The sequence below is a fragment of the Spea bombifrons genome, chromosome 4 (genome assembly GCF_027358695.1).
Source record: "Spea bombifrons isolate aSpeBom1 chromosome 4, aSpeBom1.2.pri, whole genome shotgun sequence".
NCBI classification, from domain to species: domain Eukaryota; kingdom Metazoa; phylum Chordata; class Amphibia; order Anura; family Pelobatidae; genus Spea; species Spea bombifrons.
The window spans coordinates 5,536,825-5,556,121 of NC_071090.1; the positions used below are offsets into that span (position 1 = coordinate 5,536,825).

Genomic DNA, 19,297 nt, shown 5'->3' on the forward strand with positions numbered 1-19,297 from the left:
ATATGTGGATGTGAGCATGAATATGTATGTGAAAGCGTTTATATGTACAAATATGAATGTGTTTGTGTGAGCATGCATGTTTATATGTTGTGTTTGTGTGTGTGTGTGAGCATGAATATGTGTGTATAAGTGGTGTGAGAGGGAGAGTGTGTGGTTGAATGGGTGTCTACGTGTGTGTTAGTGAGTATGAGTAAGTGTATACATGTGTATGCGTGTTTCCATGTGTAAAATAGTTTTACCTATGTGGGCCAGAGTGTATGTTGGAGGGAGGCAAGGGGCACAGACAAGCTGTTTGAGGGCAATGATGCACAGATCAGCTGTTTGGTGGCAAAAAGGGCACAGATAAGCTGTTTGGGGGCACTGACATGCTGGGAGAAAAGATGGCCTAGGGAGGCTGTTTGGGGCAAAAGTGGGGCAATTTTTTTCCCTTCTGTTTCCAGTTACACCCCTGGGCTGCAGGATAAAGCTGAGTTATGCATGATAGATGTTGCACTCATTGTGAAAAGTTGAGATATGCAGGATAGAGACTGGAGCTGCACTCTTTATGATAAGCTAATAAATACAGAGCAATCTGGGGACTAAATTCCAAATGGGAAATTAAGTAGCAACATTTTATTGGTTTCCATCATTGCTGCAACCCATTGTACAGCGCTGCAGAATATGATGGCACTATAGAAAGAAATAATAATAATAATAATAATTGAGAACAGCTGTGACCGTCCCACCCGCTGTGAACTCCTTGGGACCTCATTTTTATTTTAACACTGCAAGTTTAATCCAGAATAAATGTACCGTTATCCCCCCGGATCTGACTTTATTTTTAATCAAACATTTTTTTTTAATCTCTTTTAGAAGAATCAATGCTTCTTCACGCGTGAAGGCCGACCCTCACCAAACCTCGGTGTCTCCATCATTGGGTCTTTTTTTTTTTAATTCAGGTAACGTTACGATTAATATTCTTATTACTTTCTTAACGTAAAATATTAAGTTACTCATTTTGCTACATCGTGGCTGAAATAGAAATGAAAAAGAAAAAAAAAATCTGATTGGCTCAGAAAGCTTTTTTGTACAATTCATGTCTATGAGTCGTCATGGCAACCTCTAATAATGAATTTCACCAAGTTGGTCCTACGCAAGTGGAATTCGCTTAGGAAACAGTGGGGGTAACGCTTAACCCCGTGAGTGCCGGGAGCAAAATAAGTATGTTTCGTTACTCACTGGCAACCCAGGATTTCTCAAATTAGAGTTATTTTTAAATATTCCAACATAGAGAAATTACTATATTTTGTTCAGGGTAACCAGTCCATTTTAACAAAGGCATAATCGTGCCTAGGCCCCCCTGTGCCGCATTACCTGGGGTAAGTTGCCCTAATGAGCAACCAGGCTAGGCCACTGATCGATGGGTCGTTGAGTGATGTCATCTTAAGCACTGTGAGTCCTCTTGAGGTGAATCACCAGGATATGACATCATATATGGGCGCTCAGGACACAGGGCACCCCTCTAGGTAGGTCCTGGGGGTGTCTAGGGGCACTTTTTGGGGTCAGTCTTTTGGACACAGACCCTTATAACTATACCACATACTTGCAGGGCTAAATCATCATTATGGCCACTTTCTCAGGTATTTTATTAATTCTACCTACATTTATAAGATATTTCCCACTAATAGAAATGGCTATGAACTTTTAGTTAGCTAAACCTATTTTCAAGGAAATATTATTGTTCTGATCTTACCTCTCTGATAAATCTTGTGAATAAATTGATTTTTCTCTATTGTTTTCCCCCCAAAGAATTGTCTCTAAACTTTCTCGAGACTGTTGCTACCGGACTTGGTAACCATGACCACCCACGTAACGCTGGAAGATGCGTTATCCAACGTGGACCTTCTTGAGGAGCTTCCTCTCCCAGACCAGCAGCCGTGTATCGAACCTCCGCCGTCGTCCATCATGTACCAGGTCCGTCTCACGTCACGTCCCAACACAAGACACACTCACTAATTTAGGCCTCATACGGGCCACGTACCCAACATCCCTCGCAGAGCTCACAAGGCTTTGACGGGCCAAGGTTCATAGATATCCATTTCTTGTAGTAAGTTGTACAGGAGTACAGTGTGTGTAGAACCTCAATAAACCTCAATAAACCTCAATAAACCATGAGTCGTCGGTTATAATATGGAATTCTTTGCTACCAGAAGGTTAGGTGATAGCTTGACCTCCGACTGATCCTTGGGCCCTTTATTGACGACACCACAGAATCCTCACAATGTGTGTTATTTTTATATTTTTCTGTTTTGTTTGTCTGTTAATAAAGCCCTGATTTATTTTACTGACTGCTCTCTTCAAAGCTTTTTAATCAGCGCCTCTAAAGCCGTAGGGCCGCCATTTCTTAAACCCTGCGTCTGTCACCCTCACAGGCCAACTTCGACACCAATTTTGAAGACCGGAATGCCTTCGTCACAGGGATAGCCCGGTACATCGAACAGGCGACTGTACATTCGAGCATGGTAAGTTCTATTAATATATCTGTGCGTTCGTGTTTGCAGAAACGCTCACGACCCGCGCGGTTCACATTTTTACCATCATATAAAGTAATTATGGCCTTCAAGTTGTAGGATTTCCGAGTATTATACTTAGTTTCTACTGGAAATGGTCCAGCGGTATTAAGCTTGATCTTTCAAAATATTTTAGGGAAATTATGATTTGGGGAATTAGAATTTTCTGTAATATATCTGTTGTACTAAGGGAAATAAACAAGAGGTATTAGTTCCTGTTAATTATGTAAAACCGATCTGACCTCAAGATCCTCTAAAGTTATCAGAGCATAATACTTCATTTTCTTCGTCTCAAATCTAAGTTAAGAGAACGCAAGACAAACCAAACATGGTGCAATTTGCTTTACGACTTACCGCTAGACATTGAGCTGGATCGGAACCAGCATAGGTCTCGAACAAGGACACCGTGACCATATGATCTGTTGAGTCGATACATTTAGCCTAAAACTCTGACTTTTGTGCTCAAAACTGATCCGTATCCTGCTGAAACTCACAGGTTGTGTTACTTTTGTTACAGAATGAGATGTTGGAGGAGGGACAGGAGTATGCGGTCATGTTGTATACCTGGAGAAGTTGCTCCAGAGCCATTCCACAGGTGAGTGTTTGAGATGAAGCAATACATCTGATCAGAAACACTGGATTTTGTTCCTCGGGCCATCGTTTTTTTCAGGGTTTCTTGTTTTTCCACGGTTCTAAAACTGTATTAATGCTAGGGAAACAACGGCGTTACATTAATAGAGCGCCAGCAGATCCCATAGCGCTGTTACTCTGTGAAAAGTGAAGAATAACAACATTCAAATTGATAACACACAAAGCTGATAACAATATTAACTTAGGGTCTATAAGATCTCTGTATTTCGTAAACGCTTCATAATTAACATCAAGCGTTTCGTTATCTTATCTTTCATTAAAGGTGAAATGTAATGAGCAGCCAAACCGCGTGGAAATTTATGAGAAGACGGTGGAGGTTTTGGAGCCGGAGGTCACAAAACTGATGAAGTTCATGTATTTCCAGGTAAGAAAAACTTGTGTTCTGTCACTAAATTTATATTGATTGCAAGTAAATTTCTTATAACTATCACTGATGAGCAAATTAAATTAATTAGTAATTAAAATGATAGCCTTTTTTGTAATTATGTTGGTTTTATTCACAGAATATTTAACCAGTGAGGTCATTAAAATGTGTGCCCTCAACCCAAAATGTCTCTAGAATCTCACAGAAAGTGTTCCGGTGAAGGGAGTTAAATATATATTATTTATATATTTATTATTTATTATTATTATATATTTAAAGATTTAAAAATGCCATTTTGAATGGGGGGAGGGGACAAAAAAAATAACAAAGCCAGTATGGTCAGGAAATGTTAGGCACAATCGGTTCAGGATTCAGGAGGAGAATGATGCTGTTGTGACAATAATGTCAGAATTCCGATGATTTTCCCCGGCAGCGCAAAGCCATCGAGAGGTTCTGTAATGAGGTGAAGCGGCTGTGCCACGCAGAGCGCCGGAAGGACTTCGTGTCGGAGGCGTATTTGCTCACTCTCGGCAAGTTCATCAACATGTTTGCTGTCCTGGATGAGCTGAAAAACATGAAATGCAGTGTTAAAAATGACCACTCAGCCTATAAACGGTAAGGGAGAGTGATGGGTGGTCTGTTAACCTATACATTTGCTTGTGTTTGTTATCGGCACATTATCCACAATCTCTTAATGCTCTACACAGTGGTGGTAAGCAGGCCACTTATGCTAAGCTTGGTATTTGTCAATTATTACAACAAACGGAATAAAAAACACTTGAATCTTGCGTTTGGTAGAGCGGCCCAGTTTCTCAGAAAGATGGCGGACCCCCAGTCCATACAGGAGTCGCAGAACCTTTCCATGTTTCTGGCCAATCACAACAGGATTACTCAGGTAAATAGTTGACGTAAGGTTGAAAAGAACGACATAAGTCTATTGGGTTCATCCTAGCCAAGATATGACTCGAAGACTTCAAGATGGCCATCTGGTAAACCAAGCAAATGCTTGGTGGGCTGATGCCAGATGACGGCATATCTAGCCAGCCGCTGCTGGCCTTAAAATATCAGAGCTGCTTTTCTCTTCCAGTCATCATAATACTATGTACAATATTAATATGTAAACATGCAAAATATGTTCCAGTTTATAATATCTGGGCTGGGAACTTTCTAGGATAAAAACTTGACACCCCATCGTGGAGTCTACTTTCCCTAGGAGAGCAGGGAATAGAATTAGGATTGGTCGGGCAGTAACGGGTAACGGGTTTGGAAGATGTAGAGCAGGGGTCCTAGAAACCAAATTATTGTTTTTATTCATACCGTCCGTTTCTTCACAGTGCCTGCACCAGCAGCTGGAGGTGATCCCTGGATACGAGGAGCTACTGGCGGACATCGTGAATATCTGTGTCGATTACTACGAAAATAAAATGTATCTCACTCCAAGTGAAAAACACATGCTACTGAAGGTAAAATAAGATGGTGTGGTAATGGTCGCGGTTGTAATTGTGATTCCACTTGGAAGCCATACTTCCAGGCATCATTGGCTTCAATGCCGCCAGTACTTTCTGCGGTGGGACTTCTACAAATGAAGAATGCTAGGGGTTATCAGATATTAGGATTTAGTTTGTTGGGTAAAGGGGGCATGTATTTGGGTTCTTATATGCAAGTTATTGCTGAAATATGATAACGATCCCCCGTGTTACAGGTGATGGGTTTTGGGTTGTACCTGATGGACGGCAACATCAGTAACATTTATAAACTGGATGCGAAGAAGAGAATCAACCTCAGCAAAATCGACAAATTCTTTAAGGTGATGTTGAAAATCCCAAACGTTCTAAAAATCTCACCGTCTTGGCATTTTCTAATAGACCTTCTTGTTGTTTCCCTTTAGGATTATTCATTGAGTTATAATTTCTTTAGATTGACTGATTTTTTTTATATGTTACTGTTGTTACAAGAATGCCTGCCATGGAGACATAAAAACGTTCTCTTCACGCAAGTTAGATTTCCCAAAAAGATATATATTTCAGACCACCCAGACTATTAAACTACAACTAATATGATGTCCTTGGTTGACCAAGCATTATGGTAACTGTAGTTTAAACACAACTTGACGTTTACTACTGATAATGCTTGAATGCCATCACCTATCCATGGTCCCAGGGCCTTTCTGTACCTGATGTACAAATGTCATTTGTTCCTCACTCCGTAAAGTCAATGTAGTTATCTATTTAACCCAAGCCTACGACAGTCCTCTGGTTTTTAAGGAGCGTTGATGTCTTCTCCACTGGTTTTGTGAGTCTGCCTCGTGGTTGTCCATACACCGTTGAGTTCTATGTGGTTACCTCAAGGTTCCTCCATGAAGTCTTTCTAAATGTTCAGTGCATCTTTCTCCTCTCTTACAGCAGCTGCAGGTGGTGCCGCTGTTTGGAGATATGCAGATAGAGCTGGCCAGATACATTAAGACCAGTGCTCACTATGAGGAGAACAAATCAAAGTGAGTGCGTGCCGTAATGTCTCTCGGCGCTGGGGGAGAAAAAAGAACGAGAGGCTGAGGCCGGAATAAGGATCACGCGAATATTTGGGGGAAACGTTAACTGCAGGGCTAAGCAGCTTATGGTTGTAAAAACCGCTTTTAACGCACACCTCGATTTGCTGCCATGGGCTGCTTAATCCTGTGGTTTTTTAGAGTATTAAACCTTCTTGGCCACTTGGACAGGTGCTGCTGCTCCTGGACATTTTACTGTCAGGTACTCGGGCTCTTATACACACTTGGGCGCCAGAGAGAAAGATTTGGGAATGATTTGAAGTGAAGCGATCAAAAGGGAAAGCCTTGAAACGCGTTTCCAAATATGTTCCTCTGGATCCCGGCAAGTGTCAGAGTCTGGACATCTTAAAATGGTCAGGAGCAGTAACTAAACTCAAGACGACCAAGAAGACCAACGGTTCGCTTTTTCATCACTCAGTCGGCTTTTTTTAGTAAAGCCTTAGCTCGTCTTCATTGTTTTCGTGCTGTTGCGAGACTCAGTTTGACCCAACAGGTCATGACCGGCGAATGTTCGAAACACCCAGACTGAGAGATGATATCAGTCTAAATTATGAAATTCCAAAGTGAGTAAAAAATGAAGTTATGGAGTATGGACTCATATGTATAAGAGAATTACTTATTTAATTTTGCTCTTCCCTACTCGAAAACCTTACAAGTCTTCATATTGCTTGGTGCCCTGTATGAGAAATAAGTCGCTTTCTGAATGTTTTTTCTACTATTCTTGCTTTCCATGAACTATTATGAACTTCTTATCCTATTATTCATTTCTTCAGGTTAATACCTGTTTTACACAAAATATTAGGTACATCATGCTCCTTACTACAGTAATCCAATGAGCACCCTTATAGTTGAGATACGTTTTACAGAGAGGGTAGTTAAATGGAAGTCATAGAGCTATTTGATCTATACTTTTCCTACCTGTGTTTTTGATCCAAACCCATTATATTGAAATTACATCTAAAAAAAAATAGATATATTTTGAGTTTGTGTTACATTACTTTATATTATGTAGCAGTTTGACACACTGAAGGTTATGTATATATAAAAAAAGTGATTCCAGTGCAAAATTTGAAATGTGGTCTTATCACCATAGCAACCAATGGAAGTATTCAATCAGTAGTAGCATTTAATTGGTTCATATGACCATGTTTCTCACCTGTACCCATGCATACGCGTCGGGCTGTACTTGGGTTTTTTCCGCGTGTCCTCTTAACGAGAATCCACAGGCTTAAGCGGCTGTCTCCTGCCCAGGTGGACGTGTACTCAGAGCAGCATCAGCCCTCAGTACAATATCTGCGAGCAGATGGTTCAGATCCGAGACGACCACATCCGTTTCATATCTGAGCTCGCGCGTTACAGCAACAGCGAGGTAAGCGCCGACACCGACTGCTTTCTGGGCTGGGTTTTGTTTCCTATAAAGTAGGCAGCTGCCTATTGCCTATTATTACTCCAGTTTCTATCGGTGGGTTCCCATGTAGTTAGTAATTCGGGCAGTGCGTTATACTGTATATTTTTTCATGGAAGACGGTTTATTCTCTTGTCTCGTTTTGCGGGTAGGTGGTGACCGGCTCGGGTCTTGACAGCCAGAAATCCGACGAGGAGTACCGGGAGCTGTTTGACCTGGCCCTCAGGGGTCTACAGTTGCTGTCAAAGTGGAGCGCTCACGTCATGGAAGTGGTAAGTGACCATACATCCATCTCTGAAGTCTATCGCTCCACCATCCAATGGAGAATCTTCATCCCTGTGGGTAATCGCTTGTGTTTTGGGGGTCATCGGCCATCGCGACTGTCCTTCTCAGTGTGATATATGTTTGGAACCTTTTCGTTGTCCAGTACTCGTGGAAGCTGGTCCACCCGACGGATAAGTTCTGTAACAAAGACTGTCCTGGAACAGCAGAGGAGTATGAACGAGCCACGCGGTACAATTACACCAGCGAGGAGAAATTTGCCTTTGTGGAGGTAGGGAAATCCAAGAAGAACTTCAAATAAAATTTTAAAAAAATGTCCTGGGAAGTTAAGAGAACAACCACCCCCCTAAAATAATTTTTAGGAAAAAAAACATTTTACATTTGTATCCAGTATGATCTTGTAAAGCAAAGCAGATTATTATATATCTTTAGAAATTCTCCAAACGGTAAAAAAAAAATGTGTATTTTGTGTTCATCAGAAATTTTTTATTTTTAATATTTACAAAATTCCACTGTTTTGTAAAGGTGATTGCGATGGTGAAGGGTCTGCAAGTGCTGATGGGCCGAATGGAGAGCGTGTTTAACCAAGCCATACGTAATACAATATACGCCGCGCTACAGGACTTTGCACAAAGCGCCCTCCGGGAGCCCCTCCGGCAGGCGGTGCGCAAGAAGAAGAACGTTCTTATTAGGTAATCCAGGAGATTACAAATGACTTCTAACGCTGTATCAAGCGGCTGCTTTGATGGCACTGCCAGCTATAGCTTTCGCTTATGTTGTTTTCATTCTTGAGGGTATATTCGAGAACAAAATGGTTAATTTCCAATACGCAAAGGATTTAGTGAGCCATAGGTGGATCAAAAGCACAGTTTTTTTAATTTTTTTTAATCAATTCTGGTCCCAGACTCATATTCGAGGTTAGAGTCCTAATTTGGCTGTCTTTTGTCTTCAAAAATATTCTTCCAGTTGTTACATTGTATCATTGGATAGTCGAAATAATATTCTATCTCTGAATTGAGCTTCCAATCTAATACCTTTATATAAACAGTATTTTTTTTACCTGCTTATATTGGTTCTAGGTTTAAATAATAGAGTTTATACAGGGCATATGGGCACTTTATTAGTGGCTGATTGTCAGGAGCAGGTCCCCATAAGACCAGCCCTACAGAAGTGCAGTTGGACTTGTAAAAGGTATTGCCTCTTGCTACCGGTATTGACTCTCCTACCGTCTCTCAGTGTCCTGCAGGCAATACGTAAAACCATATGTGATTGGGAGGCTGGCCGCGAGCCCCCCAATGATCCTTGTTTGCGCGGAGAGAAAGATCCAAAAGGTGGCTTTGATATCAAAGTTCCTCGGAGAGCAGTCGGACCTTCCAGTACTCAGGTCTGTATAATGCATCGGCTCACATCACACATTGTCTCGTTGTATATAACATGGAGTATGACGAAGCCACAGCAGCTTATAATGGAAAAGAGCTTCACCCATTTAGTAGTCTAAACCCCAAACCAGCCTTAACTGTCCTTTCTGCTACCGCAAGCAGGTCAGCTCTTCCCATTAGAAGGTTGTTGATGGAAAGTTGGGTTGTGAAAGCTCCTGCCAATCCAAGAAGCTCCTCTTACTGTGAAATATTAAGGGTCTCTCTCCAAGGTTCAAATAAATATTTCTACACGTTCTTCCCATCTTTATTCTTACTACTAGACCTCTCCACTCCAGACATAATGGAAGGTTTCTCATGGTCTATAAAATGATGTAATATCTCTATTGCTTTGTACTTCACAAGTATGTTCCTTCTTATAATAAGAACACTCTCGTATCATGACCTCAAACAGCTTTACATGGTGCGCACAATGCTGGAGTCTCTGATCGCGGATAAAAGCGGCTCGAAGAAGACATTACGCAGCAGCCTGGATGGACCTATCGTACAAGCCATTGAAGAGTTCCACAAGCATTCCTTCTTCTTTACTCACCTCCTCAACTTCAGCGGTGCGTAGTCTGACACATTGAGTGCAGGACATTTTAAAGATTATTATTTATTGTTTTATATAGCGCCATCAAATTCCATAGCGCTGTACAATGGGTAGACAGGACATAACGATTTGACTTACAGAAACAAGAGGTGAGGAGAGCCCGGCTCCAACGAGCTTGCGATCCAGTTAGTCCCATTTTTGGCTTTCGACAAAATTCACAAATTCTGGATAGTTTTTTTTTCTATGTTTCTCTGCAGAGAAAAAAAATAAAGGATAGCGAGTCTTTTTTCTTTATCACAAAAAAAAATGATTTAAGATCAAAATAGTAAATCAAGGCGTTGTTACGAAATATCCCGAATGTCTACCATAACACGTACCCATCTTGTGAATGCACCTTGCCGTTGCTGAGCCCTTGGCTTGTGCTTCTGACCCGCAGAGGCGCTGCAGCAGTGTTGTGACCTGTCCCAGCTGTGGTTCCGTGAGTTCTTCCTGGAGCTCACCATGGGAAGGCGCATCCAGTTCCCGATTGAGATGTCGATGCCTTGGATCCTTACGGACCATATCCTGGAAACCAAGGAACCTTCCATGATGGAGTAAGAGATGGGGATCCTGTTCATATTACTATTTCTAAGCATATTTTTCAATTTTAAGGAACAAAAAAAACCCCAAAAAAACAGATCATATATGAAAGCAGATTTGTCATTATTACCAAATAAACAATGAACTGATTGGGCAGTCAACTTCGGGATCTGAATGATCGTGCCTTCCCAAAGCAGTTCACCTTCAAGCATTTGAGCGTTCTGAGATATTTTAGCAATTCATTATATATAACATAATATTTAATTGTATTACAAGAGGACCTGATCATTATTAACCCATTAAAGTCCATCCTTGCAATTTGTTTCACCAGCCAAAATCTTGGAGTTTTCTACGCTGCCCGTTGTCTTGGCCATGTTCCCTTCTCGATTCCAATAAGAACGTGGGGCAGACCTGGGCAGACCTGGAAGGCTCTAAATATGATAATATATGATTATTCTTTTCCTGTCTTCCCAGGTATGTGCTGTATCCCCTGGACCTGTATAACGACAGCGCATATTATGCTCTGACTAAATTCAAGAAGCAGTTTCTTTATGACGAGATTGAAGCCGAGGTAAGCCTTACAATTCCGGCAACGCTAATATATATCAATATAATAGGCACCACTCACCTTAAAAAAATAATGTAGAAAATAACAGAGGTGATCAAAGCAGTCGTAAAACAGATCATGTCTTGGGCATGCTGGGCACTTTTCTGTACCTGTTCCAAGTTTGGTCATTGTTGGCGTGTAGATTTTCTGAAGTTTGAAGGCTTTGTTGGTAAGAATTTTGAGTCTGGTATTTATTTCCTACAGGTCAACCTGTGCTTTGACCAGTTTGTATACAAACTATCGGATCAGATCTTTGCTTATTACAAGGCCATGTCAGGCAGGTAAGACTAAGCACGGATCCATCTGAGGTAACGGGAGATCTACCGAGAGGTAAAACTTTAGAGAATGGAAACTCATTCATCTTTCCGGCAGTGTTTTACTAGATAAACGTTTCCGAGCCGAGTGCAAGAACTACGGGGTGATTATTCCATATCCGCCATCCAATCGTTATGAAACGCTCCTCAAACAGCGGCACGTGCAGGTGGGTGGCTGCCCGTCTTTTTTACTGGAAAGTACAGGTTTGGGTAAATTGTCTATCTTGGTTATTGCGCTCCACTAACGGTTGTGAGAAATATACTTTGTTTATTCACACGCTTTGCCTTTTACACAGTTGTTGGGTCGATCCATTGACCTGAACAGGCTGATCACTCAGAGGATCTCGGCTGCTATGTATAAGTCCCTGGATCAGGCCATCAGCCGCTTTGAAAGTGAGGATCTGACGTCTATTGTGGTGAGTCTGTCCAAAGAGTAGCCTTTCCTATGAGTCGATGAACACGTTGACATTCTGGAACCCACAGTTGGTTAGGGGTTGGTTGGGGATTCCGGATATAAAGTCGAAACATGACTTTTCTTCTCTCCTCTTTCTAATTCCTTCAATTGCCTTCACTGTTTTAGGAGTTGGAATGGCTTCTTGATATTAATCGTCTGACTCATCGCCTGCTCTCCAAGCACTTGACCCTGGACAGCTTTGACGCCATGTTTCGAGAGGCTAATCATAATGTCTCAGCCCCTTACGGCAGGAACACACTCCACGTCTTCTGGGAGCTGAACTTCGACTTCCTGCCTAACTACTGTTACAACGGCTCGACCAACAGGTGGGCAACACGATAGTCTACGTAGTCTACTTCTAGCATACTATTCTAGTTAGTAGTTTTTTTAATTATTATATGACATCATAAATGAATAAATTCATCCTAATTCATATTATTATTATAAATATCTTTTATTTATGTAGCCTCAACAATTTACGCAGCGCTTCTTACAATACATATATTAAAGGGGTATAAAAGACTGATACATTAGGTGGAGAGAGGCCTGCTCGTAAGCTTACAATCTTGAGGGAATCGGGTGAGGACAAACATAAGGAACACCAAAGCCTTTGATTCCACGGAAGCACCAGCCACTTAAAATCCTGACATAATATTTCATATTATCTCCAGGTTTGTTCGTACTGCCATTCCCTTTACGCAGGAGCCACAGAGAGACAAGCCAGCAAATGTCCAGCCATATTACCTGTATGGGTCAAAGGTCAGTAAATGTAATATAAATGACCATGGGTACTGTTGGAGAACAGTTACTCTATAGGGTTCCAGAATTCCCACCGGTAGACCAACTAATGGTGTTAAGGATGGAGCTTCTCGTCTGTATATCATTTCTTATTTATGTCCATCTACAATATATGTCTGTCTACCTGTTAATATATTTCGTTATAACGCAGATGGATATTTCATAAATCCCTTTCTTCTATTCCCCTCTCTCGTAGCCCCTCAATATTGCCTATAGTCACATCTACAGTTCATACCGGAACTTTGTTGGACCCCCACACTTCAAGACCATTTGCCGCCTCCTAGGGTATCAGGGTATAGCCGTGGTGATGGAGGAGCTGTTAAAAATCGTCAAGAGCCTGGTGAGTAGGCAGTGAAAATACATGGGGGCAAGAATAAGATTCTGTAAACGTAACTGTAATTATAAATATATATATTTATTTTCATTTGCAGCTCCAAGGAACGATACTCCAGTACGTCAAAACACTTATTGAGGTCATGCCAAAAATCTGCCGGCTGCCGAGGCACGAGTATGGGTCCCCGGGTAAGCTGAGAATATAATATACCGGTAATAAGATAAAAAGGTAAATCATTTGTATAATAACATTTATTTAGTTAATATATATCGTCTGTCAGTATGTGATATACTTTCAAGTGATTTTTTTATTTTGTTTGGAAACTAGACGCTAGGTGGCCACAGTATAGACGATCAGTCTCGATTCCTGCTTCCTTGTATCTATTGAAGTCCTTCTGCTTTCCGTGTGTGACTTTGATCTCTTTCTCTATCAGGGATCCTTGAGTTCTTTCACCACCAGCTGAAAGACATAATAGAATACGCAGAGTTAAAAACCGATGTTTTCCAGAGCCTGCGAGAGGTTGGGAATGCCATACTCTTCTGTCTGCTTATCGAGCAGGCGTTGGTAAGATACACGTAGAAAGTCTCTTGCAAAAACAATATGAGAAACACTAATATTAAGGCCATACATTCGTTGGGCGTTGGTAAAAAAAATGGTGATGTTGTAGCCTTTGTTCCATCCTTTCACAGTTCCTGAGTTACTCAAGGTTAGCTAGTAAATAGAGAGGTCTATTCACCAAGGTCCAAGTTGGTCAAGGTTGTGCACTGGGAAGAAGTTTCCTTTTCTTAGCCAACACAACCTTAACGAATGGCTAAGTTCCTCAGGGTTGCTTTCTGTCCAAGACCTTAGGCATCCCTCCAAGTTGTGTCTCAAGATCAAATGAGACTCAGGTTTAGGGATGGATACATAAATATGGTCCATGGTTTCCACAACCTCCATCACACTCGATTCTTCTCCCTCAGTCTCAGGAAGAAGTTTGTGACCTTCTTCATGCAGCTCCTTTCCAGAATATCTTACCCCGTGTCTACATCAAAGGCAAGTGATAACTTCACCTGAAATGGGCCAACAAACCATTGGAACTTGGAAGCCATTCCATGTAATCACAATATCTTGGTTGACCTATGTGCTTTTTTTTATCTTGTAGAAGGGGAACGTTTGGAGGTGAGGATGAAACGACTTGAAGCCAAGTATGCCCCACTGCACCTGGTCCCATTAATCGAGAGACTGGGAACACCACAGGTACCAAAGCTCAGATCTCAATCATAGAGTGACCATAGGCAACATCCAGCCACGGTGTACACACTGCCTCTTTATTGGGGACTCTTACTGCAGAGGCCTCCTGTGGTCATCAGTTAAACTGTATCAGTTTTTGCAGAATATGATGTTTTGAGGCAGCTATATATCAGCAATTTGTTTGGTTCTGCTGTAAACAATACAAAGGCAGAGTTTCTAATCACTCAACCGGAAACTGAGACTAATGAATGTCAATAGAGGAACGGACTTCATTAGCATCGCCATAAAGCATCAGCTCAGTGTGGTGTTTGGTGCAGGGAAAGTCACCCAAAATATCACATGACTGACAACAATGGCGGCCTCCAGGTCTGCAGATAAAGATTTATTGACACAAAATGAGATAAAACCAGGGTTTTGTTAATGCCAACCTACATTACTGTATACAGCGCTGGGGGGTTATTATTACTCTATACAGCACTGGGGGAGAAAAATATTTCTGCCATTGGACTTCCCTTTTTGATACTACACTTAAGCTATTTTTTGAACACTACTCTCATAATATTGTTTAAGATGTTATAACATTAGATTTAGGACTACATGAGGGGGAAACCAATAGAACTGAAATAAAGAATTCTGTTGTTAAGTAAAATCCTGGAGCTCAGGGATGCCCTCTGACTTCTGACAAACTTTGGTTAGCGAATTAATCCTTAAGAGACCATATGAATGACCCGTGTTCCTCTTGTTGAGCCTTTGAGATTATAATCCATGATCCACATGATCTGTTCTTAACCATTTTGTTTTCTTCTAAGCAAATCGCCATCGCTCGGGAAGGAGACCTCCTGACAAAGGAGAGGCTGTGCTGCGGACTGTCCATGTTTGAAGTCATCTTGACCCGAATCCGAAGTTACCTGCAGGACCCGATCTGGCGGGGTCCACCACCAACCAACGGCGTCATGCACGTGGACGAATGTGTGGAATTCCACCGGCTCTGGAGTGCCATGCAGTTTGTGTATTGTATCCCGGTGGGGACCAATGAGTTTACAGCAGAGTAAGTGTTGTTCCTTGGGGGTCTAAGGAGTTTAATTCCTTCTATTCATACGATTCCCTTACTGAATGAGTAGGCAGGTTCTTCTTCCTCTGGACTTTTTCTTTCTTCATATTTTATCTCATTTTATTTTGATTTTTTCTTTTTTTCTTACCCATTTCCCGTCCCTACGCTTTGTAGACAGTGTTTCGGAGACGGGTTAAACTGGGCCGGCTGCGCCATTATCGTGCTTCTGGGTCAGCAGCGTCGTTTCGACCTCTTCGATTTTTGCTACCATCTCCTCAAAGTGCAACGGCAGGACGGCAAAGACGAAATCATAAAAAATGTGGTACGTTTTTGTTCCTACGAACCCTTTCTCTCACAAATTCCGGCGCACCCCTCACGTCTCGCTTCATATCTCTTGCATGTCCAAATTCTGTATTTCTACACAATTTTAGTTCTTCGCTCTGGATTTTTAACCAAAATGTAATTTTGCTTAATTTTGTCGAATGTTGGCCACATTATATCCTTAAATGTTGAGGGAAGCCATCTTTCTTTGCGCTCTACATCCAGATTTTAGGCTTGAGATGGCGAGGAAGTGAAGTGTGCAACTAAAAATTGTTTCCCCCTCATAATACTAATAATTGTTTCGTTATTAATTTCCAGCCGCTGAAAAAAATGGCCGACCGAATCCGGAAATACCAGATTCTCAACAACGAGATCTTTGCGGTCCTGAACAAGTACATGAAATCGGTGGAAAGCGACAGCTCCACGGTGGAACATGTGCGCTGCTTCCAGCCACCCATCCACCAGTCTCTGGCCACCACCTGCTGAAAAGGACACAAACGTCAGCCGTGGCACTTCGACGGATCCCATGTTATTGTGGCGCATGCTTGTCCAGTTGTCACCATACAGTTACATGCCCCGGAGACCGTGGCAACATGAGGACACGAAATGGGGTGTAGCCGTGTTAAGGGGTTCTGGTTTGCCCGTTTTTTTTGCCCCAAGCTTCGTCTGAATTCCAAGGTCAAAATGGCCGCCCATGTAAATTTGGTGCGCTCTGCTCCGGGTGGATGGTTTTATATTGGTTTTTTCAAATATTTAAGTATTTTCCCCCCTGACGCCCCCAATCCTTATCCATCTACTGGCAAAATCTCTCTCTCAAACATGGAACTGAGCATTTGGCTGAACTTTCACCTCATAACATGTGTTTAATATTCATATTTATTGTACCTCAGTACAGTGTTGTGTTTATTTTATCTGCTAACAGGGGGGGACACTATAAATATTGTGTAAGCCGAGCTCCTCGTGCCGCCGCTATCTTCTGGTGCTCGGCGTGGCAACGGTCTGGGAACCAAGGCTATGCTGAAAGGCCATAGGGGCCGGCAGAAACCTCCCACAGGGACATCAATCACATAAAAAAAGATCGGAAAACATAAATTTATTTAATCTTCCATAAAGGTACTCGCCATGGCACTCGCCTTTTGGGACAGTGGGATTCCGTGGTCCCAATTTAATTCTCCGGTGTCGGGGACCCTGGAGAACGCATACGGCCCATGGCCTGTTTAAGTGGCTCTCTACCTCCCAAGGAATGCAATGGAGAACAAAATAAATTTATAATCGCTATCTTCGGATCTCTGTTTATGTCATTGATGACCTCATAGGCTGGGTTAATAACCAAGGTGCCCCTAGGCACAGATTCAAGTAACATGTCAATTAGGGACCACAGGTGTACGTGTTATTGACATGCTCGTTGTGTATACAAGCTCAGCCTATATATTTAGCACAAAATGCACAGGGGCTATTTACAATGAGCAGATAAAAGTGTGGTGGGGGTCGATGTCATCACCACTTATACATATATATGAAAAACACACTTTCAATAATCAGCCATTGTTTTTATTTTACAAACTAAGGTAAAATATAAAAAAATTATATCCATCTCATTTTTTTTCTAATTTCACATATTACACCCTAAAAATATTTTAGTTAACTAAATTCATCATTTTTGCCGTTTACGAAGAGAAAATAAATGTATATTTTTCATCACATGCCTGACAATAAAACTTTTTGCCCTGTGTTGCGTTGCTGTGTTTGATAAAATTATCCGTGGTTTCTTCAAATTGTCAATGATTCGCTTTAATCATAATAAAGAAAAAACGCACATCCTCATATAGATTGATAGATATATAAATATGCATGTTCCTGTGCGTAACCATAGTTACCATTATAGAAGAAGGCACAGAGTTACCGTGCGTTTCCATACAATCAATACAGCCAGGAATGAGTATTTATTAAAGGGGTAGTATAACGCCATCAATACTAACTGATTTATCGCTCAAACTTATCCTTTAAGACCGATGTACCTTTATGTACCAGGCAGGCCACTTAAAAGGCCTGGTTTGTAACCTACATGGGACAACAGATATGGGTTAAAACTGAAAAAATTTAGACCGCGGACCTTAGGTTTTTGCCAAAAATCATTCAACCTGAACCCCCAAAAATGTAGCGTTTTAGGCTATTTACTCCCTAAATCAATATTGGCCCTGCTAATGGCTTAATGCTCCGTCATACAATGGGCCACAATAAACAGCACGGGTGGGGGTTGAGGAGGCACAAGAGGTTCTAGGCCTCGACAAACATGGCAGCGCTAATCCTTTTTACATAGACCTCTGTATAAAAAGTTTCATCAGCCCTTAATGTCGTTAAACACAGAGCGCTCTATTCACTATTATGTTTCGGTTCCTTGGCGTCGCTATACATTGTGAAGGACCATCTCTAGCGAGCTACTGCTGCGGGAGAAGAGCCGGCCCCGTATAATGTATAATTCAATTAGCAAGATTTCTTCAAATCTCGGCACCCATTGAACTATACATCATGCAGGGCAAGCTTAGCCCTTCTTGTTGCAGAAATCGTCCAGTGTTGGCCCTTCATACTGAAAAATGAGGTGACGGGGCTTATACCACCGTTCCCCTGCCAAACCCCCGCTTTAGTGAATAAACCCCAGAGGTTTTGGGCTGATTTGCACTTGATTTAGTATTTTGGGCGACAGCACTTTCCTTATTTTAATCTGCTAGAAGAGACTAAGAAGGTCTTATCTTACTGCCGCGAGGTGACCCCTAGAATACCCGGGGTGAAGGTCTGCCCATGTATTGTCCTGTCACAAGACATATTAGCAGAGAGAACAGCTGAAGGACAATGCTGTATAGCACCCATTGTGAACCTGCATGGGTAATCAATGACATCATAAAGCAACATAAAAGTTGACGCCCAATAAGCCCAAAACTAGCCGTAAAAACACCGACGTTATTCAGTCCTTGGTTTCGTCTGAGATTCAGAAGCCAAATGCCTATGCCATGCGTGTTTACATTTAAATTCCCTCACTGTATTAACCTCTACCAGTTCTGCTGGAAGGCTGTTCCACTTATCTACCACCATCACCTGTTTTTCACAACAGCAAGTCGAAAACATTGACCTGCTAACCCAGACTAAGATGACCGGGTTCCTTGTTTGTTTTTTCCCCCCTCCCGTGTACATATTTTGGGGATGGGGTCATGTCTGGATTTGCCTTCCCGTTAGGTAATGCATGTTCCAGGCAGCCTGGCATGTGGTCGCACCTGAAATTCCTGTTTAAGTCAGATCAGGACAGATAATGGATTCTGAACTGACCAAACAGTTGCTTGCAAACAGGTTGAAATTCAAACCAGACATTAGGAAGTAATATGTTATTGTGCGTAACCATAGTTACCATGATAGAAGAAGGCACCGTACGTTTACATACAATCAATACAGTGATAGTATAAAGCCATCAATACTAACTGGTTTATGGTAATCCTTTAAGACCAATTTACCCCAAACCGTTGAATGGGGCCATTTAATTACCTTTCTTTTCCCCCGTTCGACCCAAAGTCCCAAGGATTTTTGCCCCATTCTCGGGGTGAAGGGGGTGATTCTCAGGGTCACACAGCCTTGAGCCGCTCTCTATTCTGTAAAGAGTCTCAATAGCGGTCTTCCCTAGAGAGTAACAGTTATGTTAAGGCGTAATAAGCAAAATATTATAGGGGCTACCACTCACCCCCCCCCCAAACCCCCCCAAAAAATTGACAAAGCGCAAGAGCTGCCTTTGTGTTATTTTAAATACACGTCAACCTATAAGCCATAGAGATTATTACCCGAGTCCTGCACCAGTC

The 19,297-nt window shown here is 41.8% G+C and overlaps 1 protein-coding gene across 2 annotated transcripts; it reads left to right on the plus strand.

Annotated features, from left to right (window-relative positions):
* The first annotated feature begins 1,792 nt into the window (after positions 1-1,792).
* On the plus strand, positions 1,793-16,009 carry CYFIP2 (cytoplasmic FMR1 interacting protein 2). Of its 2 annotated transcripts, none has more exons than XM_053465641.1 (30): positions 1,793-1,953; positions 2,412-2,501; positions 3,067-3,144; positions 3,463-3,564; positions 3,998-4,179; positions 4,363-4,459; positions 4,899-5,027; positions 5,267-5,371; positions 5,967-6,058; positions 7,361-7,478; positions 7,667-7,786; positions 7,942-8,067; positions 8,322-8,488; positions 9,033-9,180; positions 9,627-9,780; positions 10,201-10,357; positions 10,818-10,914; positions 11,155-11,231; positions 11,323-11,431; positions 11,561-11,680; positions 11,845-12,044; positions 12,390-12,477; positions 12,713-12,856; positions 12,948-13,038; positions 13,284-13,414; positions 13,813-13,885; positions 13,995-14,089; positions 14,893-15,131; positions 15,309-15,456; positions 15,774-16,009. In XM_053465641.1, exons 1-30 carry the CDS (start codon positions 1,837-1,839, stop codon positions 15,939-15,941), a joined length of 3,762 nt encoding a protein of 1,253 aa, XP_053321616.1. In that variant the 5' UTR covers positions 1,793-1,836; the 3' UTR covers positions 15,942-16,009. The 2 variants fall into 2 exon arrangements, with proteins under 2 accessions (XP_053321616.1, XP_053321617.1); XM_053465642.1 differs by having other exon boundaries at positions 5,970-6,058.
* The last annotated feature ends 3,288 nt before the right edge of the window (positions 16,010-19,297 follow it).